This window comes from Schistocerca gregaria, chromosome 2 (genome assembly GCF_023897955.1).
Source record: "Schistocerca gregaria isolate iqSchGreg1 chromosome 2, iqSchGreg1.2, whole genome shotgun sequence".
In the NCBI taxonomy this organism is placed as follows: Eukaryota; Metazoa; Arthropoda; class Insecta; order Orthoptera; family Acrididae; genus Schistocerca; species Schistocerca gregaria.
In genome coordinates, this window is record NC_064921.1 from 825,901,002 (window position 1) to 825,922,706 (window position 21,705).

The 21,705-nt window shown below is 37.8% G+C and overlaps 1 protein-coding gene across 6 annotated transcripts in view; it reads right to left on the reverse strand.

Annotated features, from left to right (window-relative positions):
• The window catches only part of LOC126335174 (adhesion G-protein coupled receptor G6-like), a 166,861-nt gene that overhangs the window by 26,324 nt on the left and 118,832 nt on the right, over positions 1–21,705 (reverse strand). For all 6 annotated transcript variants that reach the window (XM_049998157.1, XM_049998160.1, XM_049998161.1 and 3 more), the window contains one exon: positions 9,604–9,725. In XM_049998157.1, the coding sequence (XP_049854114.1) occupies positions 9,604–9,725 (122 nt within the window). The remainder of the gene's footprint in view (positions 1–9,603; positions 9,726–21,705) is intronic.

Below are 21,705 nucleotides of genomic sequence, written 5' to 3' on the forward strand. Positions count from 1 at the left end.
ATATAGATGTGTCAGATCAGGTGATTCTTTTTGATACACCCTGCATTACTCATTGCTTTGGCTAACTGGTTTTTACTGTACTAGTTAAAGTGCAATCTGTAGTTTGTGTAATACATTTGACTGAAGGTGCTTCAATCATGTTCATGTTCATGAACTGTTCCAGAATTCTACATAATCCATATTGGCGACTGTCAGTGCCTTATTTGCTCACGAGGATCAAGCTAATCATGCATGATTGGGACATACATCATAATCTCACTGGTTTGTTTCAACTGGTTTGAAATCATTCTCAAGGCAAAAACAACATTCAGACCTCACTTGTGGCCAAAATAGTTAGAATCACTGCAGATCATAATGACGTCTTTTTTTTTTATTAATTTATGAGAAGTGGCACTTGTTTCAAATACCAACATTAACTTAGAAAATTACATTACACATACACCAAAGGAAAAACCAAACAGAAGAAAGGATATGGACAGGATAATTTCTGGGGTAAAAGTATCCTGTGATGGGAAGTCCTGACTGCACGGCCAAGAGTTGAAACTCCATACTACCAATGTCACAAAATCCTCCAGTATGTCTTTAAAAAAGCAACACAAATACACCTGTGCTCAGAATATAAAATACTCTAAGAATAATGCGACACCTTTGGAACATTACTAAAAATGAAGAAAAAAGTAATGATCCAAATGAAATTGAGACCCAGAAACAGTGATACATCTCATCACTGGCCACCAAATTTAATAATCGCTGGTTCATCTTCACAGTGATGGCAAACACTGTACTCACTGATATGCACCAAATCAACTAAATACAGACACATGATACTTACTTCAGCAGAGGCTACATGCACCACCAACAAGTCTTAGTTTCAAAGATATAATCACTAAAGAGGATTTAAAATATAAGTCACTAAAAAAGAGAAATTTTCTGGCTGAGATGATGTTTCAAGCAAACTTTTAAAATATTGTTCTCAGGCCTCAGTGCCTGAAGATGACAGAGCAGCCATGTTTGTGAGATATATGTGTGTGTGTGTTTCTATGTCTGAGGAAGGACTTTGTCTGATAGCTAGTTTACTTTTATATGTGCCTGTCTGTTGCTCAACACCATCTCTACATGTAGAGTAGCAATCTGTGTTACTTAATTGTTGTTAGGGTTCAGAAGTTAGTAGCAGCTGTGCAGTAAAAGAGGAGGAGCAGTGACTTTTCTCAAAGTAGCTGTTATTCTCCTGATATATACTAACATGTGTAAAGAACATAGGGTAAGGTAAGTTATGGCAGAATGTAAATGGTTTAGGAGTAAAGGAAACCACTAACTGAATAGTAGAAGCATTGTGTCACTGGCATGCACATAAAAAAATGAAAACTTTGCTTCTATGTGTTCTTTAATGAGGTGCAGTACACATACATATGTGTGCACAACGCCCTCCCCCCCTTCATCCCCCAAGGGGGGGGGGGGGGGAGGGGGGCACACAAGCATGTATGTATGTTCTCTCTAGCTCATTGTAGGATTCATCTGCAAACTAGCAAAGTTTTCTTTCTTTTTTGTGGGTCTGTTGGCAACTCAAAGCTTCCACTATTCGGTGAGAGGTCTCCTTTATTCTTAAATTATTTACATAAATAAATTAATTTAGAAGTAATTCCCATAATTATTAGTATGAGTGGGTTAGTAATGGTCAAAAGTTTGTTGGTGAAAATCTTAACAAGAACAAACTACAATGCTGCTTGTCTTGACTTGTTACGCATCCCTGATAGTCTTTCCTACATAATGGAAGTTGTCAGTGTTGACATGAATCTTCAAACCTAAAATCTTAATATTTCTTTGTGAGGAAGGAAACAACACTTCAAAAAGTGAGGAACATTTTTTCCAGTTCTAATTGTTTCACTTGGCTGTAATGGAATATGCCCTCCTGAAGGTAAGTAAGGTCTGCCTCCTTGTAATTTCACAGTTTTCTCAAATTAATTCTCCTACTGACAGACTTAATGGCTTTTGTGGAATTCATCTTCCTGTTACTTGATCAGTCATTGTTCACATACATTATTTATTGGCTAAACCAAATTTGACCCTTATGTCGTTTTCAATACCCCATATTTACTTCTTAGCCAATGGCTGTGTCAGTATGTAGTAGGAGTGTGCATCTTCTTTACTCTCCCATCATGTCCGCTAGTAGCAGACTTGAGGAGATGGATGCTTCTACTGCATACTGACACAGCCTTTGACTAAGAAGTGCTAGGGGCTATTATGAATTATGTAAGTGTCAAAATAGGTTAAGCCAATAAACATGTGTATGAGCAATGACTGTAAACCTCTGTAGTCAAATTTATTGTGCCCTGAGATTATGTAAGCTAACAACATGATGATTACAAACAAATTCTTTTTTGTTGTCAGTGATCATTTTTTATATTTGAAATTGGTTTTCTCTGTATAGTGACTGTTTTTCTTTGTATTGCCATCTTCTTTCTGTACTCAAAGATGTTTTCCCTGTGCCCAGCAATCTATTTTATTTATTTGGCTATCTTGTTTTTTTGGTGATCTCTTATCTTTGTGTAACAACATTTTCAGTATTTAGCAATCTGTTTTCACTGTTGGGAAATCTGCATTCAGTGTTTGTTGAACTACTTTCAATGCTGAATGGTTTTCTATCATTCTTTGGCGATTGTTGTTCCTTTTTTCCAAATGCTTTCTTTATCATTTGTCTGCTATTTTTCTGCATCTTTTACATTCTTACTTGTTTTTCAGGTATCTTTACACTGTATCCAATCATTTACTCTTGTTGAAAAATTATTTTACTGTCAATTAACTTTCTGCACATCTCCCAACAGCCAATTTGCGTATGTACAGAGATGAAAACCTTGTTCTAGTCTTGTTTCTTCTTAATAGCACTACCTTCACAAGCCTAAGCCTTATCCATCTTATCCCTCTTTTTGCTAAACTCACCATCTACCTTGACCTTGTACTTCAATATTTACACTCCTCCTACAAACATGGTCTTGCTACAATCAAACACAACAGTTCTACATACTTTCCCCCGGTCCTGCTTAACCATTGTTTTGCCCTGAAAGCCTCACCTTAAAAATTCACATTTGTGGCTGCAATTCACATTTCCACCAATTCCTCCTTAATTACCAAACTGGTCAGTCCATAGCACTTACACACATAATGCTTGATGTATACACTCCCTCTGCCAACCACCATTCCCCATAGCTGCTGTCTCTGTTAAAAATCCTCACTTTTCATCCTTTGGATCAGCTAGCACACAGTTTATTTTTCATTTAATTACTCCTCAAGGGATGAATTAACTGTTCCAAAAGTTAAGAACCCTTTTTCTACCCCTAAATATTTTTATTGGCAGTACTGGAATTTTCTCTCACGAAGGTATGTAGTGAACAGCCATTCCATATCGTGATAATGTTAAAATCTAAATATTCAGCTTATTTATTGAATGAAGACTCACAAGGTAATGTTTTAACTTAGTTCTGAATTGTTTCAGGTTCCAAATTCTGTACTTTACATCAGAAGGCAATTTACTAACATCTTGAAACTTTTCGACAGGTCAAAACTGGGACTCGAATCTGGGAACTTTATCTTGTTACCAGACTGAAGAAGAGGTCTACGCTCCTGGCCATTAAAATTCCAACACTGGGAAGAATAGCAAATTACAAAATTTTACCTATTGTGCATATATAGTTTAGTGCAAAGAATACCTGATTAAATTTGTAGGTGATTTGGGGGTGTATAGAGTGCAAAATTTAGTACTCAGATCTGCCACCTTTGACAACATTAATAGCTCCAACCCAGCTGGATGTCAAGTTTAACTGAGCAGGTATATTATTCTATGGTGCTCTAATGCTTTAGATGACCTGGAATGTGGTGCGAAATTGGATTGTATGCAAAATTCACACTTCTCTCACATCAGTTGACTTACGTGATCTGCACAGCCAGTCTTTTTCTCTGGATAGCTGGCTACGTCAATCTCCACGAACTTCTTCACCGAAGAATACTGCTGGTTAACGGAATTTATCAGACACTCTCTCTTTTTCTTTACTCATAAAATAAGTGGATACTTGCAGAATACTTTTAGTTTAGTCTTGGTATATTTCAACTTCCACAAAGAACAAATTCACCACTTCTTACATAAATATTCGAATGTTTGCAAGTCAACCGATTCGTGTAGCATTAGACTCAATTAAATACATTTACAATAGTGTAGTTTTTACAACCACATAATTCATGAACATGTTTTGTTTCTGGAAAATCCAACACATGAAGTACAATTAACAAAGTTTTCAACCGTTCTTCTTCTTTTTTCTCATTACAATAATCAATGATATAAAACGCCATGAGATACATAAACACTCCTTGTTCTTCCAATCTGATTTCCGTGGCGCGAGCGACAAATACTTATTGATGCCGTTTGACCGTCACGTCTACCTTGTGCTCGTGACTCCTTTCCAGCCTGCACACATAAACATGTGTTGCGCAGTATGTACGTTCTCTCACACTTATTTTTAAAAAATTGTGTGTTCGAGACAGTAGAAGGGCGAGTGGTTCTAGAATTTACATGGAAATTCTTGAAGCACTACATATCCCTCCCCTCAGCTCGAACATGCAATATTTTACATTTAGTCATTGTGCACATTAGTATTACGTATAACAACAATTCATATTACCATAGTATACATTCCACATTTTTTATAACCATGCTTCCATGCTTAACCCTTTTATTTACCATTTAGCTTTTCTTTTTTCATTTTACTTTGATTATAAAATGGGAGTATTTCATTCAATGTTGGAGTCAATTCTTCTATATCTAGGAGTCATTGGGCCTAAGCCTTTGGTTTCCAACCATGAGCTCCAGGTGTTCATGACACTTGAGTATTTTATTCTTTATTCTAATTATTTGTACTGCTTCTTTAGTACGCGATAGTCTAATTAATTATAGACTGTTTGTAGTCTGTAGGAACTCTGGGCAAATGAAAGTATTCTTCTCAACACTTGTAAACTCACATAAAACATAATAATACCAGTGGAATATAGAATTCAAACTCAACAGAACATTTCCTACAAAATGTGTGATTTCTGTCACGGTGCTGTCCTATTCCCCTAGGAACAGTACCTATGACTTACATGTGGGTTACCCTTTGAGTGCACTTACTCCTTCCATTTTGGTAGTTATGCTCCTTTTTTAAAACATCCCTATTCATCAGGCCACAGAGCGTCTATCTCCACGCAGGTACACCTGCCCTATATGCTTAGCAAATGTCGGGTATGTCCCCCTTTATTATTTGTGAGTAGGCCTCATGGTTCATTGCCCTAGTATACATCTTTATGTACACTACAATTAAATATTTCCCAGTAAAATATAAATATATTATGGACTTTGCATATCCTTATTAATACTTCCTTTGGTCCCTTGAGTTCTCCCCTACTTTTCAACTTATACGTGCTTGGTATATACTATGTCTCCACACACTACACTATGATATACACACACTATGATATACATACACTACACTATGATATATAATATGTTTACTTAGGTTATAAGAGTCACACTATCCTACAAATTGTCAGAATATTTGTTAAACTGACATTTCTTAATAATTATTACAATTGAACCATACCTTCCCCCTACAACACTTGACAGTTCATACCTCTCGACAGGTTTCTAGTTAGTAGTTTCATTGTTTGCGTACTCGTATATCTTTGTGTGTATTATGTGTGTTTGTGCAGCCTGATTCTTCAGCCTTCTTATCTGGAGATAAGTTGTAGGTTATTGGAAACCACAGAATCCAGGAAGGACTTCTGCGATAGAAATAGATGAATATGGAAAGAGGGAAAAATAGATAGGTACTCAAAAGAGAAGTAAGAAAGGAAAAAATAGAAATAGTTGCTAAGGTCGAAGAAGAGAAGGAAGTTAGCCCCAAACACAAGAAACCCTTCCCGGCCCCCTTCCCCAGGATCCCTACCTCACCAGTACTAGAGTGAGAAGCTGGAGGAGGTATGGTGTTAAATTGTATCCTACAGAACAGACATTCCCACCTTCACCCTTGAGGTCCCCAAAGAAAATCTTAGCAACCCCTATGGAATGGTAAATGGTGAAGATTCAGTCACACTTGTTTGTGAGGGTTGTTTCAAAGGTGTGGTGTGTGTTCTTTGTTAGCTGTGATATATATGTCGGTCCAAATCGTGTTTTAATCTACGATACCCACCCCTTCCAAAAATTATACAAACCCTCCCATCTATATCATATCTCACAAAAGGTATAAAATATTCTGTACAAAACAGAAAATTATACACTATGATAAAATAGTTGTTCTGTTCGTCACATTATATTACGTTATCGATAAATGTAATATTCCACTTGTTTTATTTCATGTCTACAGACCACCGTTTATTCGTGATTCTCTCAAGTTTTCTACTTTACTGCCATATCCAGTTTCCTATGTACCAAAATTATAAGGTAGCTTAAGATTTTAGGAGTAGATTACAGAATAGTTTAAGATTTGAAGAGAATTTGGTGCAAGAAAACTATCTTTCAAGAAACCCCGAAAACAATTCGGGATCCGATGGTCGTCACTTTGCCCATTAACTCAGAATGTTAACATCCCTGGGGGACATATGTGACCCCACCCGTATCCCATGGATCTGATATTAACTTCACTTGAGCAAGTGCAAACCAGTACTTCTCATTAAATTTTGCGTGAAAGTCTCCCCAAGGCAAAACAATCACCACTTTACTTGGTAACATAACATCAGGTAAAGTTGTTCTATTTTCTACACTATCCTGGATAAATATGAATACTTTCCATAGTTCATCCATACCTCTCTTGGTATTACTAAACTCAGAAGATATAAAACAGGAGATACACTCTCGGAGATTACTCTTGTGGCAACTTTTCCATCTATCATCTCTTCTACCTGTTCCCCCAGGCTACTTATATTTATCATATCTGAAGTTGCTAGTTTCTCTTTAAAGTTTCTTTCCGCATTATCTACTCGAGTATTGATGCCTGCAATTTGTGATTGGAATAGTGGTAATAACTTGTCCTTTTTCTCAACACTCTCTTTTAAAATGTGTAATATATGTTTTATAGCATCAAATGTAACGTTACATACACTTTGAAATGATCGTAATTTTTCACCAAGTTTGGCTTCTACATTATTATATTTATCTTCAATATCCAATTCTAGCTTTTTAACTAAGTCATGAAATTGGTTACTCTATGTCTGACTAAAGTCAATGAACAGCTGGATTACATGACTGCTTAACAAACTAGTTAATTCCTCTTTCAAATCTATTTTAAAATTTTCTAATTTAGTAGTTAAAGCATCGAACATTTAGTACACATATGTGCCATTTGATGTTTGTTGCATGCCCCTTAAATCACGAGTATGTAAATGACAGAAGTCCATGGTCTTTGAAGAAGCTTTAGTACGGTTCACAGTTATTGTCTTTATTAAATATTTTTATCAAAATAATATGTAAAAACAAGGAAAGACAAGCACTCACCTACAGCCAACAAGTTTGTGTTATACAGACACATGTATTAGCTCAGAGATTCAGTTTTGGGCTACCTCTTTTTTTTCTACTCTAATTACACAGTCCCATACTCGCAACCAAACATGTGCCCAAACACTTCCACCGATAGTGACATACTTCCTATTTTTTCAGATTCCATGTTTTGTTCTTTACATCAGAGGGGAAGTTTTTAATATCTTGATACTAGAACAAATCTATTTTGAAAATAATTTTAAACCTCGTAAGTTTGTGTGATGTATCCCATTTAATGCTGAACTTAACTTTTACTAGCAGTAATTTCCATTACTGTGAGATTGTTTTTGTTTGTTTTTTATATGAATAAATTTCTCATGCTCATTGTTCTCCTGGTATAGGTGTTACCCAGCTGTTATCCCAACTAAGATCAACTAATTGTTTTTAATCCTATTGCTGGTGTGGGTCAGGTGACTGCATCATGTAACGTCTTTTAGCAAAAGACATATTATGTAATAAGGAGAAAACATTGTGTGTCATGTTTTGTTCTTGTATAAAATTATGTACTTTTTTTTTTATTTAGATAATATCTGTGTCAGCGAGTACTGAAACTGCCACAGACGATACTTATTAAATATCAAACAAAGATGAGGATAGGTGACTAGTATAAATAGTAAAAAAAGAACATTAATTTCTCTGTCGTCTTCTTGGAGTTACTTGAGTAGGAATAGCCTGTGACGTTATATTGTACGCTTGCGTAGCATTCGTTTGTCAAGATTGTGAGAGGGACGCCATTAGACATATCTTCAGAAAGGTGTGTAATTAAATGATTTGTTTAAACGTTTTGAATAGAGTTAGTTAGTGAAACCTTGCGTTATGATTTGTAATAAGCTTGCCTGGTATTTTATCCCATCCCTTTAAGACATTTTCAGTTATTTAAATATTATTCGTGGTGCAGAGCTGCGCTACGAACAAACGAGCTGCTGCCGCGGCGCATTCAAACTGCTTTAAATGAAATCCATCATACCTCAAAGAAGCGGCCAGGTAATAGTGAAGTAAAATTATTTCTTGCAGCTTTCGGAATTGCAGAGCAGAGCAGCAGATTTTATGATGTGTTTTACAGGTTGACGCGGGCTGCTGATAATATATTACTAACAGTGCAAAAAGATAATCTACCTTCATAACATGAAAGAAATCTTGCTGTGCTTAGTTCTGGTCTGGCAAACCTTATAGTAAAAACATCTTTTTCTATGACAATAGTCTCGTGTTAGTCATGGTACTTACTGGTGTTTTACTGTTAACAAAGATCCACTGCAAAATTTTGATGCTGAACAATCACTGCGTACTGTAACATCATTATTGATAACAGAGTAATTTTCATTAACCTTTTCAATAACTATAAAGTAAGGAAGATATGTTGAATATGTGGGTTACAGTAACGAAAAAATGTTCCCTTAATAGAAAGCCAGATCCAGAAGAATAAGAACATAATATATTTTGTTTTGTTGAAAATTAATGAACCAAAGAAAGTCACAGCACAGCACCACTAAAAGGTATTTCAGGGCTCTTTTCATAGTGACATATTTTATTTCATATATTAGTTGTTACGCTAGTAATAATAAAACAAAGCAAATAACAGAGCCAGCGAAAATCATTAAGCTAGTATTTCATGAAGAAAAATAGTATGTTTGTACTGGGTAGGCTGGGCAATAATTGTCATTGTTAATTCATAAATAACCACCCTATCTCCATGCAGTTCTATGTTTACATTTACATTTATACTCAGTGAATATCTGTGAAATGTGATATTGTACCATATACTAAGGTCTCTTTCTGTTTCTTCCATTGTTGGGCAGAGGGAAAGTATGATACCTAGTACGCCTATGTGCAAGTTGTTCTCTGGTTCTGAAACAAGTGTTTGTGTGTAGTAGGTGTGTGTGGCTGCTGCCACTCGGCAGGTAGAAATTTACGTCTCTCTTTCTATTTCTATCTAAATGTAAACACACACTTCATATTCTAGAAATCCTGTCAAGCAGGAACTATATACAAAGGTTTTTTATCATTCAGAAGCACTATTATTGAATCTTATGAAGCATTTTTTCAATTACCTCACTACGTATCTCATGAATGTCTTGTTTTTTCAGTAAAGCAAGACCTCGAATTTGATGTCTGCATCCTGCCGTTTGTAGATTGAAGACAAGTGTTGCAAATGTTGGAGTGACAGCCAGTACTGTAGAATAGACATACATTTGGATGAAACAGTTTTCTAAATATCTCTAAGCGTTTTCACACTTTAGTTTCAACAGTTAAATGTTGCATCATCAAATCATTCAACAGATTAGCTAGAATTTCTTTTCACTTATCTATTTTTTATTCCATGTTCAATATAGAAAATCTTAATTATAGGCTAAACAAAAAGTTCCATTTCACAAAGTGTCTCAAATTAATATTTACTCTCTTTGACTATGAATAATTGTAAAATATATAGTACAAAGGAAAAAATTCATACATGTCCTAATGTTACCCCGATTTTTTTTTTTTTTTTTTTTTTTTTTTTTTTTTTTTTTTTTTTTTTTTTTTAATGAATGCTACTGACACAAATATACCTTATGAAATCTGGTAAAACCAAGTAATGAAGTGTATCCATGATTTCCAAGGGAACAAATTCCCAATTTGTGATACTTACTGTGAGGTATTTGTGAGGAAGATCAAAATTTAATATCCTATTGATTTGTTTATAATCTATTTTAAAAAGGAGTTTTCTCTTTAGTAATTTTTTCTATTATTGTAATGATACGGGGAAAATCTTAAGTAGGGAGAGCAGAATGCATATTAATGCTTGCATGTAAATGCAATGCTGTTCTTATCTCTTTAGAATAAAAAATCAAATTTTATTAATGTTAAAAGCTTATATCCACTATGCTACAATACTTTTCCTGTAAATAATTGAATTCTCTCTACTTTTTTTCAGATAAAATTATTCACAAGTAATAAGAAAAGTATTCAATAAACTGCAGCAGATAGTCAAATACAGAAAAATTTGAATTACTCTGAGATATCTTGCATTTTACACCACATAGTGTATTAATGATATTGCCATATGGAATCTGAAATCAAGTACCAGTTATGAGAGTACATAATCAACAAGAAGTAAAACTCTACTCTGAAAGCACCTTTATTAAGCAAATACAAAGGTACAGAAAGAGCTGAACTGCATGCCTCAGCAGATGGAGCACTTACTTATACAAAAATATAATGTTTTAGCAAATTACATAATCCACAAATCAGCAAGTCACAGAATTTTCCATTAATTGTATCAAATGATAAATAATTGGAGGAGGCTGGAAAGGAACTGATGACCCATGTTTACAGACCATGACAATAACTGCTATATCACAAATGATAACACAATGTGTGACATTGCTCCCCCTCCTTGCAAAAGAGAGACCCTCTGGTTTGAAGTTAGAAAAGGACTATAGTGTATTGTACCTGGATCTAGTCATGGTCATCTACTCATGGTCTTTGGGACTTTAAAGAGTAGTTACTTCCATTGAGGCATCACAGTCATCTTCATATCTTAATTTCCCTTATGTTGGAAGCTCCTGTCATTGATCTGTGCCATCCAAATATGTTAGTGTTTCATGCAAACAGTATGGGTGAAGTGTCTGCCCTTTTGTCTCCTCAATTTAGGATATTCACCTGCAACTTTGCTAGTGGAATCTGACAAATGATGAATGATTTAGTATCAACCAAAATGTTGCTTTAATAATAGTGTAACTTTCAACACACATATAAATATCCATAACAGGTCACCTTGGTTGTATCTAACAGTCTAGTGTGTGGTGTTATAACATTTATGTTCCTTATCCTGGCTATCTAACATCCATATGCATGTCAGAATTGTCAAAATGAAATGGAAACGAAGTATCCATTGTTGTTTCCTTCTCTCCACCATGCACCAGAAGTTATGGTGTGTGACCCATAATGTCTTGTTTTGTAGTACTGTACAGAGGTTGGACAAAAATGTGGAAACACCATCAGAAATGCTTGCTTGAACATACATACAGATCTTAACCAAGTCTACAGGTTGCTCCGTTGTATTTGACCATGAACGGCCTCTCTGCAATGTTCTCAATATGTTTATAAGTGTCAGTTGTTCTTAGAACTGTGTTCTCTGTTGTTTTGAGTGCATTACATCAGAGCTAAGTGAATTCAAATGTGGGTAATTTGTTGGAGCTTGTGTGGTGGCTGCTCCCATAACCAAGGTAGCCAAAATGTTTGTTATTTCAAGAGCCACCATATCAAAGATTTGTACTGCATACAGGGAAAGCGGAAAAACATTATCTGCTAAGTCACAATGCAGGCTAAAGTGTCTGTTGTGTGATCATGACAGATGATAGATGAAGAGTACTGTGGTGAAAAATAAGAGGGTGACAGCTGCAAAAGTCACTGCAGAAATGAATGTCAAACTTGTGAACCCTGTAAACACCAAAACAACATGGAATGTGCTCCATAAATTGGGAATAGCAGGACGAACTCAAATTCCAATATGACACACCAGTGCTGCACATGCCATAATAGGAAAACGTGGTGCAAACTCCATGAAACGTGGACTATGGAGCAGTGGAAGAAAGTCATTTGGTCTGATAAATCCTGTTTCACATTCTTTCCAGCTTTATGGGACGTTAAAGCCATTTCCAATTTGTGGTCGAGTTTACATCCCAAGAGTGAAACATAGTGGGGGTTCAGTGTTGATTTGGACAGCCAAATCACAGTATTCCATGGTACTGCCAAAGATTATTTATCCATTTTGGCTAATAAGATCTATCACATGGTAGAATGTTTGTTCCCATTGGCAGTGCTGTGTTTCAAGACAACAAGGTTCCTGATCACCTAGCTTTCATCATTAAGGACTGGTTTTGTGAACACAAGCATGAATTATTGCATTTTCCCGGCCATCACAGTTGCCTTACCACAATATTATTGAGTCTTTGTGGTCTACTTCAGAGAGAATGATGTATGACTGCTATTCACTTCCATCATTATTATCTGAACTTGTCATTTTTTTTTTTTTTTTTTTTTTTTTTTTTTTTTTTTTTTTTTTTTTTTTTTTCACAAAGAATGGTATAAGATTCCCTCGAAAACCATACAGTACCTGTATTTATACATTCTGAGATGACTGGAAGCTGTTTTGAATTCCAGTGGGTTTCCTACACCACAATGAACATGATAATGTGTTGTGTCTGTGGTGTTCCCATATTTTTGTCTGCCCTCTGTATGTGAATGTCACAACAGGCAGCATTATATCCCAGTCTTTCTGTTCAACATCTGCATTTACACACAAACTCTGCAAGCCACCAGATGTTGATGCATGGTGGAGGGCAGCTTGCCAGTCATTCCGTTTGCTGGTCCACTCACAAACAGAGCAAGGGAAAAACGACTATCTGTATATTTCCATACAAGCCATGATTTCTCTTATGTTGCCTTTATGATCCTTACACAGGATTTATGTTGGTGGCAGTAAGATGGTTGTATAGTTATTTAAACTTTAACAACAGTGTTTTGCAAAAAGAACATCTTCTTCCCTCCCATTGGAGTTCACACAGCATTTCTGCAATACTCACATGTTGATCAAACCTACCAGCAACAGATATTGGCACAGCTCTTAACTGCTTCACTGTCTCCCTTTAATCTGACCTAGTGAGGATCCCAGACACTCGAATAGTACTCAAGGAAAGACTGCACAAGTGTTTTGTATGCAGTTTTCTTTATACATGAGCTACAATTTTGTGGAATTCTTCCAATAAATCCTGGATATTTAATTGATGTAACTGTGTTGAGCAGCACACTGCTAGTATTGTATTCAAACATTACAGGATTGGTTTTCCTACTCATCTGCATTAATTTACATTTATCCACACTTTTTCATCTACATACATCAAGAGCACCTCTGCCAGTGTTTTATTAAAATGTGCACTGAGGCTGTGGGAATGTTGATTCATGATTCAATGTGAACAATATTAGCAACAAACATTTTATTAATTTTCCAAGAGGATACATGCATCCCTCAACAGATGATACATGTTACAGAATAAAGCAAGAAGACAATTACAGTCAGTAAAATAAACTAAAGAACCTGTCAGTAAGTGAAACAAAGATATTCACACTTTTGTCTTGGCCTTAATGTTCGACTATTTGCATTACAAACCCACAACCCCCCCCTCCCCCCCCAGTGCCCCTCACAGATTGGAGTTCCTAGGATAAATGGATATTTATGCCATATAATTCTGCCAGATCAAGTGAGTGTCCTGTGAGGGCTGGTCCAGTGACACTGTAGCCTTGTCAGCAGTTGCACCCATCAATGTAAGCAGTGGCTGAACAGAATTGCCTGCTGACAGTTAGGTAGGTCAGCCGCTGCATGTTGTGACATAAGTGTCAAGTGACAATAGTGGGACCAAATTGAACCGCAGCATCTGTCTGGATCATTCAACAGAAACCTTGATAAGTTCAGCAATAACCAAATGTGTTCAACAGAAACCTTGGTAAATTTGGCAATATACAATATTATCACCATGTGGACACAGCAATCCAAAACCAGATATGGACCCATACAAGGTGTTTTCAAAAGGGCCTTGACAGATCCATACATTGCATAACATGAGAGCACATACTGAAATCTTTGTGAACATAAATGGGGGAGGGGTGTTGTGGGGTGGGGGTGGGGGAATGCTGTGGATGGGTGGAAACTGGAAATGCAGTTCTTGGTTTACTGTATGAAGAAGGAAGGATCTCAAAGTAGGTAGCCTGTTGTTGGTTGAAGAACTTCAAAGGTAGCCAGACAGTCTCACTGTATACAAATTCTGCTGTGGATGCACCAATACCAGGTATGAATGCTGCAATTGAACTGAGCAACATGAGGGGTAAGGCTGACAAACGAGAATAACCATGACACATCAGGGTGGACTTTAAAGTTCAATGCCAACATTCCAAAATGTTGTTGCCAGATGAATGGTAGCTGGCTGTATGATGATGTACAAAATCACATAATCTGCCATTTCACAAAACAAGGTGGACTCAAATTGTTGGCCCTCGACTGTGATCACAACCATCGGACAGACAAACTGAGAGAGCCATGAGGTGAGAAAGTTATTTGCTGCTGGAAGAAGGAGCCACCAGCTCTGAAAGCAAAGAAACTGCAATACCTTTTCTTTGTGTGTTATCCTGCCACTGCTTGGTCAGATTGTCTATCTATCCAATTAGTTATACTTTCAAATCCATCCAGTTACTTATACTTTCAAAAATTGATTATTTTCAATGACATATACAAATATGTAATACTGAAAGCTGAACCGTCTTTTATTAATCATACCAAAGTTCCTAAATTTTCAGGTGGTCTTATTCCTATATAAAGTGTGGAAGAACCTCTGGTACTAGTGTTTAGAAATTGTAGGGAAAATGGTTAAGACAACTGCTGGCAAAAACCAGGAAATCTTGGTTCGAATCTTGGTGTGACACAAACTTTCAAATACACACATCAAAAAAAGTTTTGCATCAACTCAGTTCTGAGAGTTCTGGAACCTGTACACAAAATTGGAATAGAGATCAACATAAACATCATTTCCGCACTTTCTATTGCTCATGAAAACCACACATTGTGTGTTGTACCACCCTACAGTGAGACCTTCAGAGGTTATGGTCCAGATTGCTGTACACACTAGTACTTCTGATATCCAGTAGCACATCCTCTTGCACTGAGGCATGCCTGTATTCATCATGGCATACTATCCAAAAGTTCATCAAGGCATTGTTGGTCCAGATCATCCCACTCCTCAACGGCAATTCAGCATAGATCTCTCAGAATGGTTGGTGGGTCACATCGTCCATAAACAGCCCTTTTCAATCTATCCCAGGCATGTTCTATAGGGTTCATGTCTGGAGAACATGCTGGCCACTCTAGTCGAGTGATGTTGTTATCCTGAAGGAAGTCATTCACAAGTTGTGTATGATTGGGGGGGGGGGGGGGGGGGGCAAATTGTCGTCCATGGACATGAATGCCTCCCCAATATGCCACCAATATGGTTTCACTATCGACCAGAGGATGGCATTCACGTATTGTACAGCCATTATAGCGCCTTCCATGATCACCAGCGGTGTACGTCCGCCCGACATAGTGCCATCCCAAAACAGCAGGAAACCTCCACCTTGCTGCACTCACTGGACGGTGTGTCTAAGGCACTCTGCCTGACTGGGTTGCCTCCAAACACATCTCCAATTATTGTCTCCCTGAAGGTATATGTGACACTCATCGGTGAAGAGAATGTGATGCCAATCCTGAGCAGTCCATTCGGCATGTTGTTGGACCCATCTGTACTGCACTGCATGGTGTCGTCGTTTCAAAAGATAGACCTCACTATGGATGCTGGTAGTGGAGCTGTGCATCATGCACCCTATTGCCCACTGTTTGAGTCACAACATGACATCCTGTGGCTGCATGAAAAGCATTATTCAACATGGTGACATTGCTGTCAGGGTTCCTCTGGGCCATAATCCATAGGTAGCAGTCACCCACTGTAGTATTAGCCCTTGGGCAGCCTGAGCAAAGCATGTCATTGACAGTTTCTGCCTCTCTGTATCTCTTCTACGTCTGAACAGCACTGCTTCGGTTCACTCCAAGACTCCTGGACACTTTCCCTGTTGAGAGCCCTTTCTGGCACAAAATAACAACGCGGACATGAACAAACTGCGGTATTAACCATCTAGGCATGGTTGAAATACAGACAGCATGAGCCGTGTATCTCCTTCCTAGTGGAATGACTGAAATTGATTGGCTGTTGGACCCTCTCTGTCTAATAGGTACTGCTCATGCATGAGAGTCAAAGGGACTGTTCATTAAATATTACCAAATAATTTTGAAAATCTACATAGTTTGAATTAAACTCTCCTTAAAATCTTCTTCACATAGAATAGTAGTTCCAAACCATGACTATTTAGAATATTCAGATCAATAAAACTGGAGATCGGAAGCAACAAAAATTTCTTTGCACATTATGATATCACATCATATTCTGTAGTAAATGCTAAATTCTTTAGATACTTAGAATTGCAGCCTGTCTATTTTGTGTTAATTTGCACCGGGTTTTATAATTACACAAACTTCAATACTGCATGTAACCACTGCTATAGCATCTTTCACAACTTTCAGCAAATGTATGAAACTATTACACCACTGATTCCTTTATGGCAGAATATTTCTAGAATTTTCACTACTTATTATTGGATCTTCAGCCTTTGGCATATTATAAGTATTTTTTTCATAAAGTTTTATTTTTTATCACCTGAACACAAGCCTTGGCCAAATTTACTTTCAGTTGTTGGCCAAACACAGGGATCCATTTATTTTTGTTGGTGCTGAAAATTTTCATTTGGCACATTAACATTTAAATGTAGTTTCAACTTTCTCAGTTGTGCACTTAAAAAAACATGTTTGTGCACTCCCCATTTCTTTCCTAGTGCCCAATGCATTAAGATCAGTATCTAATGGGCAAACAGCCATCTAGTAACTGATTCCACACTGGACATGTCCACCTACAAGACATCAACAGGTGTACAATCTTTTACTATGTTGCTACTTCTCTGAATTCTTGTTGGGGAAAGCCACAGATCAAAGTAAATTAACTCAAGAATACAGGAGTTTGCTTCCTTCTTCTGTACAGAATGCCTCAAAAAGTTGCTACTGTAGTCTCCATACAGTGTTATAATAGTAATTTCTTTGTAATCAGATGTTGACAAAATTTTAAATATGTTGAGAAAGATCATGAAATTATAATTGAGATATTGGAAATCAGCATAAAAAAGATAAAACAAACTGATTACAGTAAATTCATCTTTATATCACTATACAGGGTGTTTTTGAAATTCCCAATAAAAACTTCTAGAACTTGGAGGAGATAATATTTTGAATTAGAACCAATGTCCAGAAACATATAATTTCTGTGCTACAACCATTTGAAAACATGTTGGTAACATGATCACTTTTACAAGTAATTGATTAGGCATGACCCAGTACATCACTTGTTTCACAGTTAGACTAATTAACAGCCAAAGAAATTGCTCATGTGTTCATTAAAGGCTTCTCTTCAATGTGATGGTTGTACAGCCTCTTCCAATATGGATTTGTGGCATCTCCTTGGAGTCACAGTCACATCTGCTGATGGTGAAGGTACCCTTTCTTGGAGTCATTGAGTAACTGTGGCAAAAAGGGAATGTGATGGAGTCAAACATTGTGGAGAACAATCTTCATAAGGGCAATGAGTGGCTCTTCTATTTCTGTGAGCTTCACCATTCGGAAGGATCCTGTCAGTGTACTCTGCAAGTGTGTGCTCAACCATGTTGCATTAACACTCACAGACATGTGAATGAGGCTACAGATGTAGGATGTATGTCAAATGACATCAGCTGATCTGATGTAACCACCCTCCACCATGACTACCCTGTTGCATACTTTACTAGCAAACATGTTTTCAAAAGGTTGTGGCACAAAAACAGTACATATCCGGACATGGGTTGGTAGATATTTATGTATGTAACACCTAAAGGGGAGACATTGTTAGAGAAAATCTTGAAAAGTTCTTGATTGATTTACTTCCTATTTTTACATGATGCTCTAACTGGCTGTATATTTTTTAAATACATGTGATATACAAATACATATTTAATATACAAAGGGGAAATATTGTAACAAAAATCTTGAGAAGTTCTTGACCATTTTACTTCAAATTGTTACACAAGACTCTACCAACATTCAAATGGACACAGGCCATATGTATTTTTAAACAACAAAGCACAGATTATCTGTAAAACTGACTGTGAGCAAGAAAATGCTGTGCTGTACAAATGTGCAATTTTGGTTTCATTCTTGCAGTTTTAGCTTTGATACCAGTGCATGTAAACCATTAAACAAGCTGTTTCTTCCAAATATATTCTTTTCTCTTATATATAATTTCAAACAAAAATTGTTTACACAACAGTGTGCTGTTTTGTTTCTTTCATCACAGTCAGTTTTAAGAGGAATAATGTTGTATTGGTAGTTTATTCACTTATGATTAGAATACTACTATGGAATCTGAATCACTGAAGACTTTGGAATTCTACCTGTTCACAGATTAAAACTATAAGAAACACTGTTATTGAAGCTACTATCCTCACATATCCAGCAACTGGAGAGATTGCTCTTGTACATTAATTATATCAACCAATTTATGCATTCCGTTTACACGACTTCATTTCCCAATTGCAGTTTCATTTGCAATAACAATAAGTCTCAGGGTCAGGGAGAGAAGGGAAGAGTATATGGACAGAAATGGAAGAGGGAGTAAATGGATGGAGAGAGGGAGAAGGAGGAGATGGACAGAGATGAAGGGGGGGATTTGGACATATATACACTCAGCAATTGCAAAGCATTGCTAGGTTTGTTAGTACCTTGTAAAGTGAAGAACAAATGGAAAGTATCCTTCATTGAACATCCTTAAAACATGATTAAGATTTTGGAGACCTGATTGATTGCCACTATTCTTTCTCATTCAATGTTTGCTTTTTATTATTAATACACTCCTGGAAATGGAAAAAAGAAGACATTGACACCGGTGTGTCAGACCCACCATACTTGCTCCGGACAATGTGAGAGGGCTGTACAAGCAATGATCACACGCACGGCACAGCAGACACACCAGGAACCGCGGTGTTGGCTGTCGAATGGCGCTAGCTGCACAGCATTTGTGCACCGCCGCCGTCAGTGTCAGCCAGTTTGCCATGGCATACGGAGCTCCATCACAGTCTTTAACACTGGTAGCATGCCGCGACAGCGTGGACGTGAACCGTATGTGCAGTTGACGGACTTTGAGCGAGGGCGTATAGTGGGCATGCGGGAGGCCGGGTGGACGTACCGCCAAATTGCTCAACACGTGGAGCGTGAGGTCTCCACAGTACTTCGATATTGTCGCCAGTGGTCGGCGGAAGGTGCACGTGCCCGTCAACCTGGGACCGGACCGCAGCGACGCATGGATGCATGCCGAGACTGTAGGATCCTACGCAGTGCCGTAGGGGACCGCACCGCCACTTCCCAGCAAATTAGGGACACTGTTGCTCCTGGGGTATCGGCGAGGACCATTCGCAACCGTCTCCATGAAGCTGGGCTATGGTCCCGCACACTGTTAGGCCATCTTCCGCTCATGCCCCAACATCGTGCAGCCCACCTCCAGTGGTGTCGCGACGGGCGTGAATGGAGGGACGAATGGAGACGTGTCGTCTTCAGCGATGAGAGTCGCTTCTGCCTTGGTGCCAATGATGGTCGTATGCGTGTTTGGCGCCGTGCAGGTGAGCGCCACAATCAGGACTACATACGACCGAGGCACACAGGGCTAACACCCGGCATCATGGTGTGGGGAGCGATCTCTTACACTGGCCGTACACCTCTGGTGATCGTCGAGGGGACACTGAATAGTGCACGGTACATCCAGATTGTCATCGAACCCATCGTTCTACCATTCCTAGACCAGCAAGGGAACTTGCTGTTCCAACAGGACAATGCACGTCCGCATGTATCCCGTGCCACCCAACGTGCTCTAGAAGGTGTAAGTCAACTACCCTGGCCAGCAAGATCTCCGGATCTGTCCCCCATTGAGCATGTTTGGGACTGGATGAAGCGTCGTCTCACGCAGTCTGCACGTCCAGAACGAACGCTGGTCCAACTGAGGTGCCAGGTGGAAATGGCATGGCAAGCCGTTCCACAGGACTACATCCAGCATCTCTATGATCGTCTCCATGGGAGAATAGCAGCCTGCATTGCTGCGAAAGGTGGATATACACTGTACTAGTGCCGACATTGTGCATGCTCTGTTGCCTGTGTCTATGTGCCTGTGGTTCTGTCAGTGTGATTATGTGATGTATCTGACCCCAGGAATGTGTCAATAAAGTTTCCCCTTCCTGGGACAATGAATTCACGGTGTTCTTATTTCAATTTCCAGGAGTGTATTTTCCACACTGACATATCCCTGTACGTAGGGCATCATTATGCTTCAGTGTTCACTGTGTATTTCAGATATGGGGTTTCATTTCTGTTTCATCCTAAAAGAATTGGCTGCTATTTGTTTATTTATGTGAAAAAGTACATAAAAATTTAAAATTGTATCATGCTTTGAATCACCCTGGGTTATGAGACCAAATAAACAGCAGCCTAACCACTTCAGTGATTTACAAAAGGTTGACAGTTTCTAGGAAAGATGGCTTAAAGCAACCTCCTTGACAAGATTATGAACATACACAAGACATACTTGAAAATTAAGGGTAATGTGGTAATACAAAAATATATTCATTGAAATTAGTGGTTTTTTCCTACAAACCTATTTCACTTTTCCAGATAACTGGTGTTCACTTTTATGCTTTCTTTGTTGCATTGCACTATCTTTTTCAGATACTCTGCACGGAAGTTCTTTATCTGGCATCAGAACCAGTTGATAACTGCAAAATTGAGTTCCCTGTCATCTATGAACAATAATCCACCAATCCATTGTTTCAAGTGCAAGAAACTAGATGCAAGTTTTGGACTGTAAGGGTAGTTGGTTGAAAAGTTCCTAATGTAACTGCTGCATCTTACTGATAGTCTTCATTACAAGCTTCCGCAACAATCTTGTCAATAGGGGTGAAGGTTATCAGCTATTAGTGCTAAAGGGAGATACTTGTATAAAACCAAAGAAAATTTATGAATACAAAAGAAATCTCTCTGTAATCAACATTGCCAAACTGACAGAGAGCCTTGGTCATGAAACTCAGCATCTAGTATTTCAAGCCGAAGGAGTGAATAATAAATGGGATGCCTTTCTAGATACATTATCTTATCATCTAAATAATACTATTCCCATCAGAAAGATAAATATTAATAAGAATAAGGCAAGACAGTCAAGGCCCATGGAATTTGATAATTCTACCAAAGAACTGAAAGAAAAAATGGAGGAAATGTATATGATACAAAGAGAGACCATAAACAATGAGCACAGGGGTAAATACAAACAATACAAGTACCAGTATCATAAGCAAGTCAAAAGATTGAAGACTGAAAAGATTAACTCAAATATACAAAATTCAGATTGTATCTCCGAGACCTGCTGGTCAATAGTAAGTGAAATAAGAGACAATAAAACAAAACTAAAAGGTAA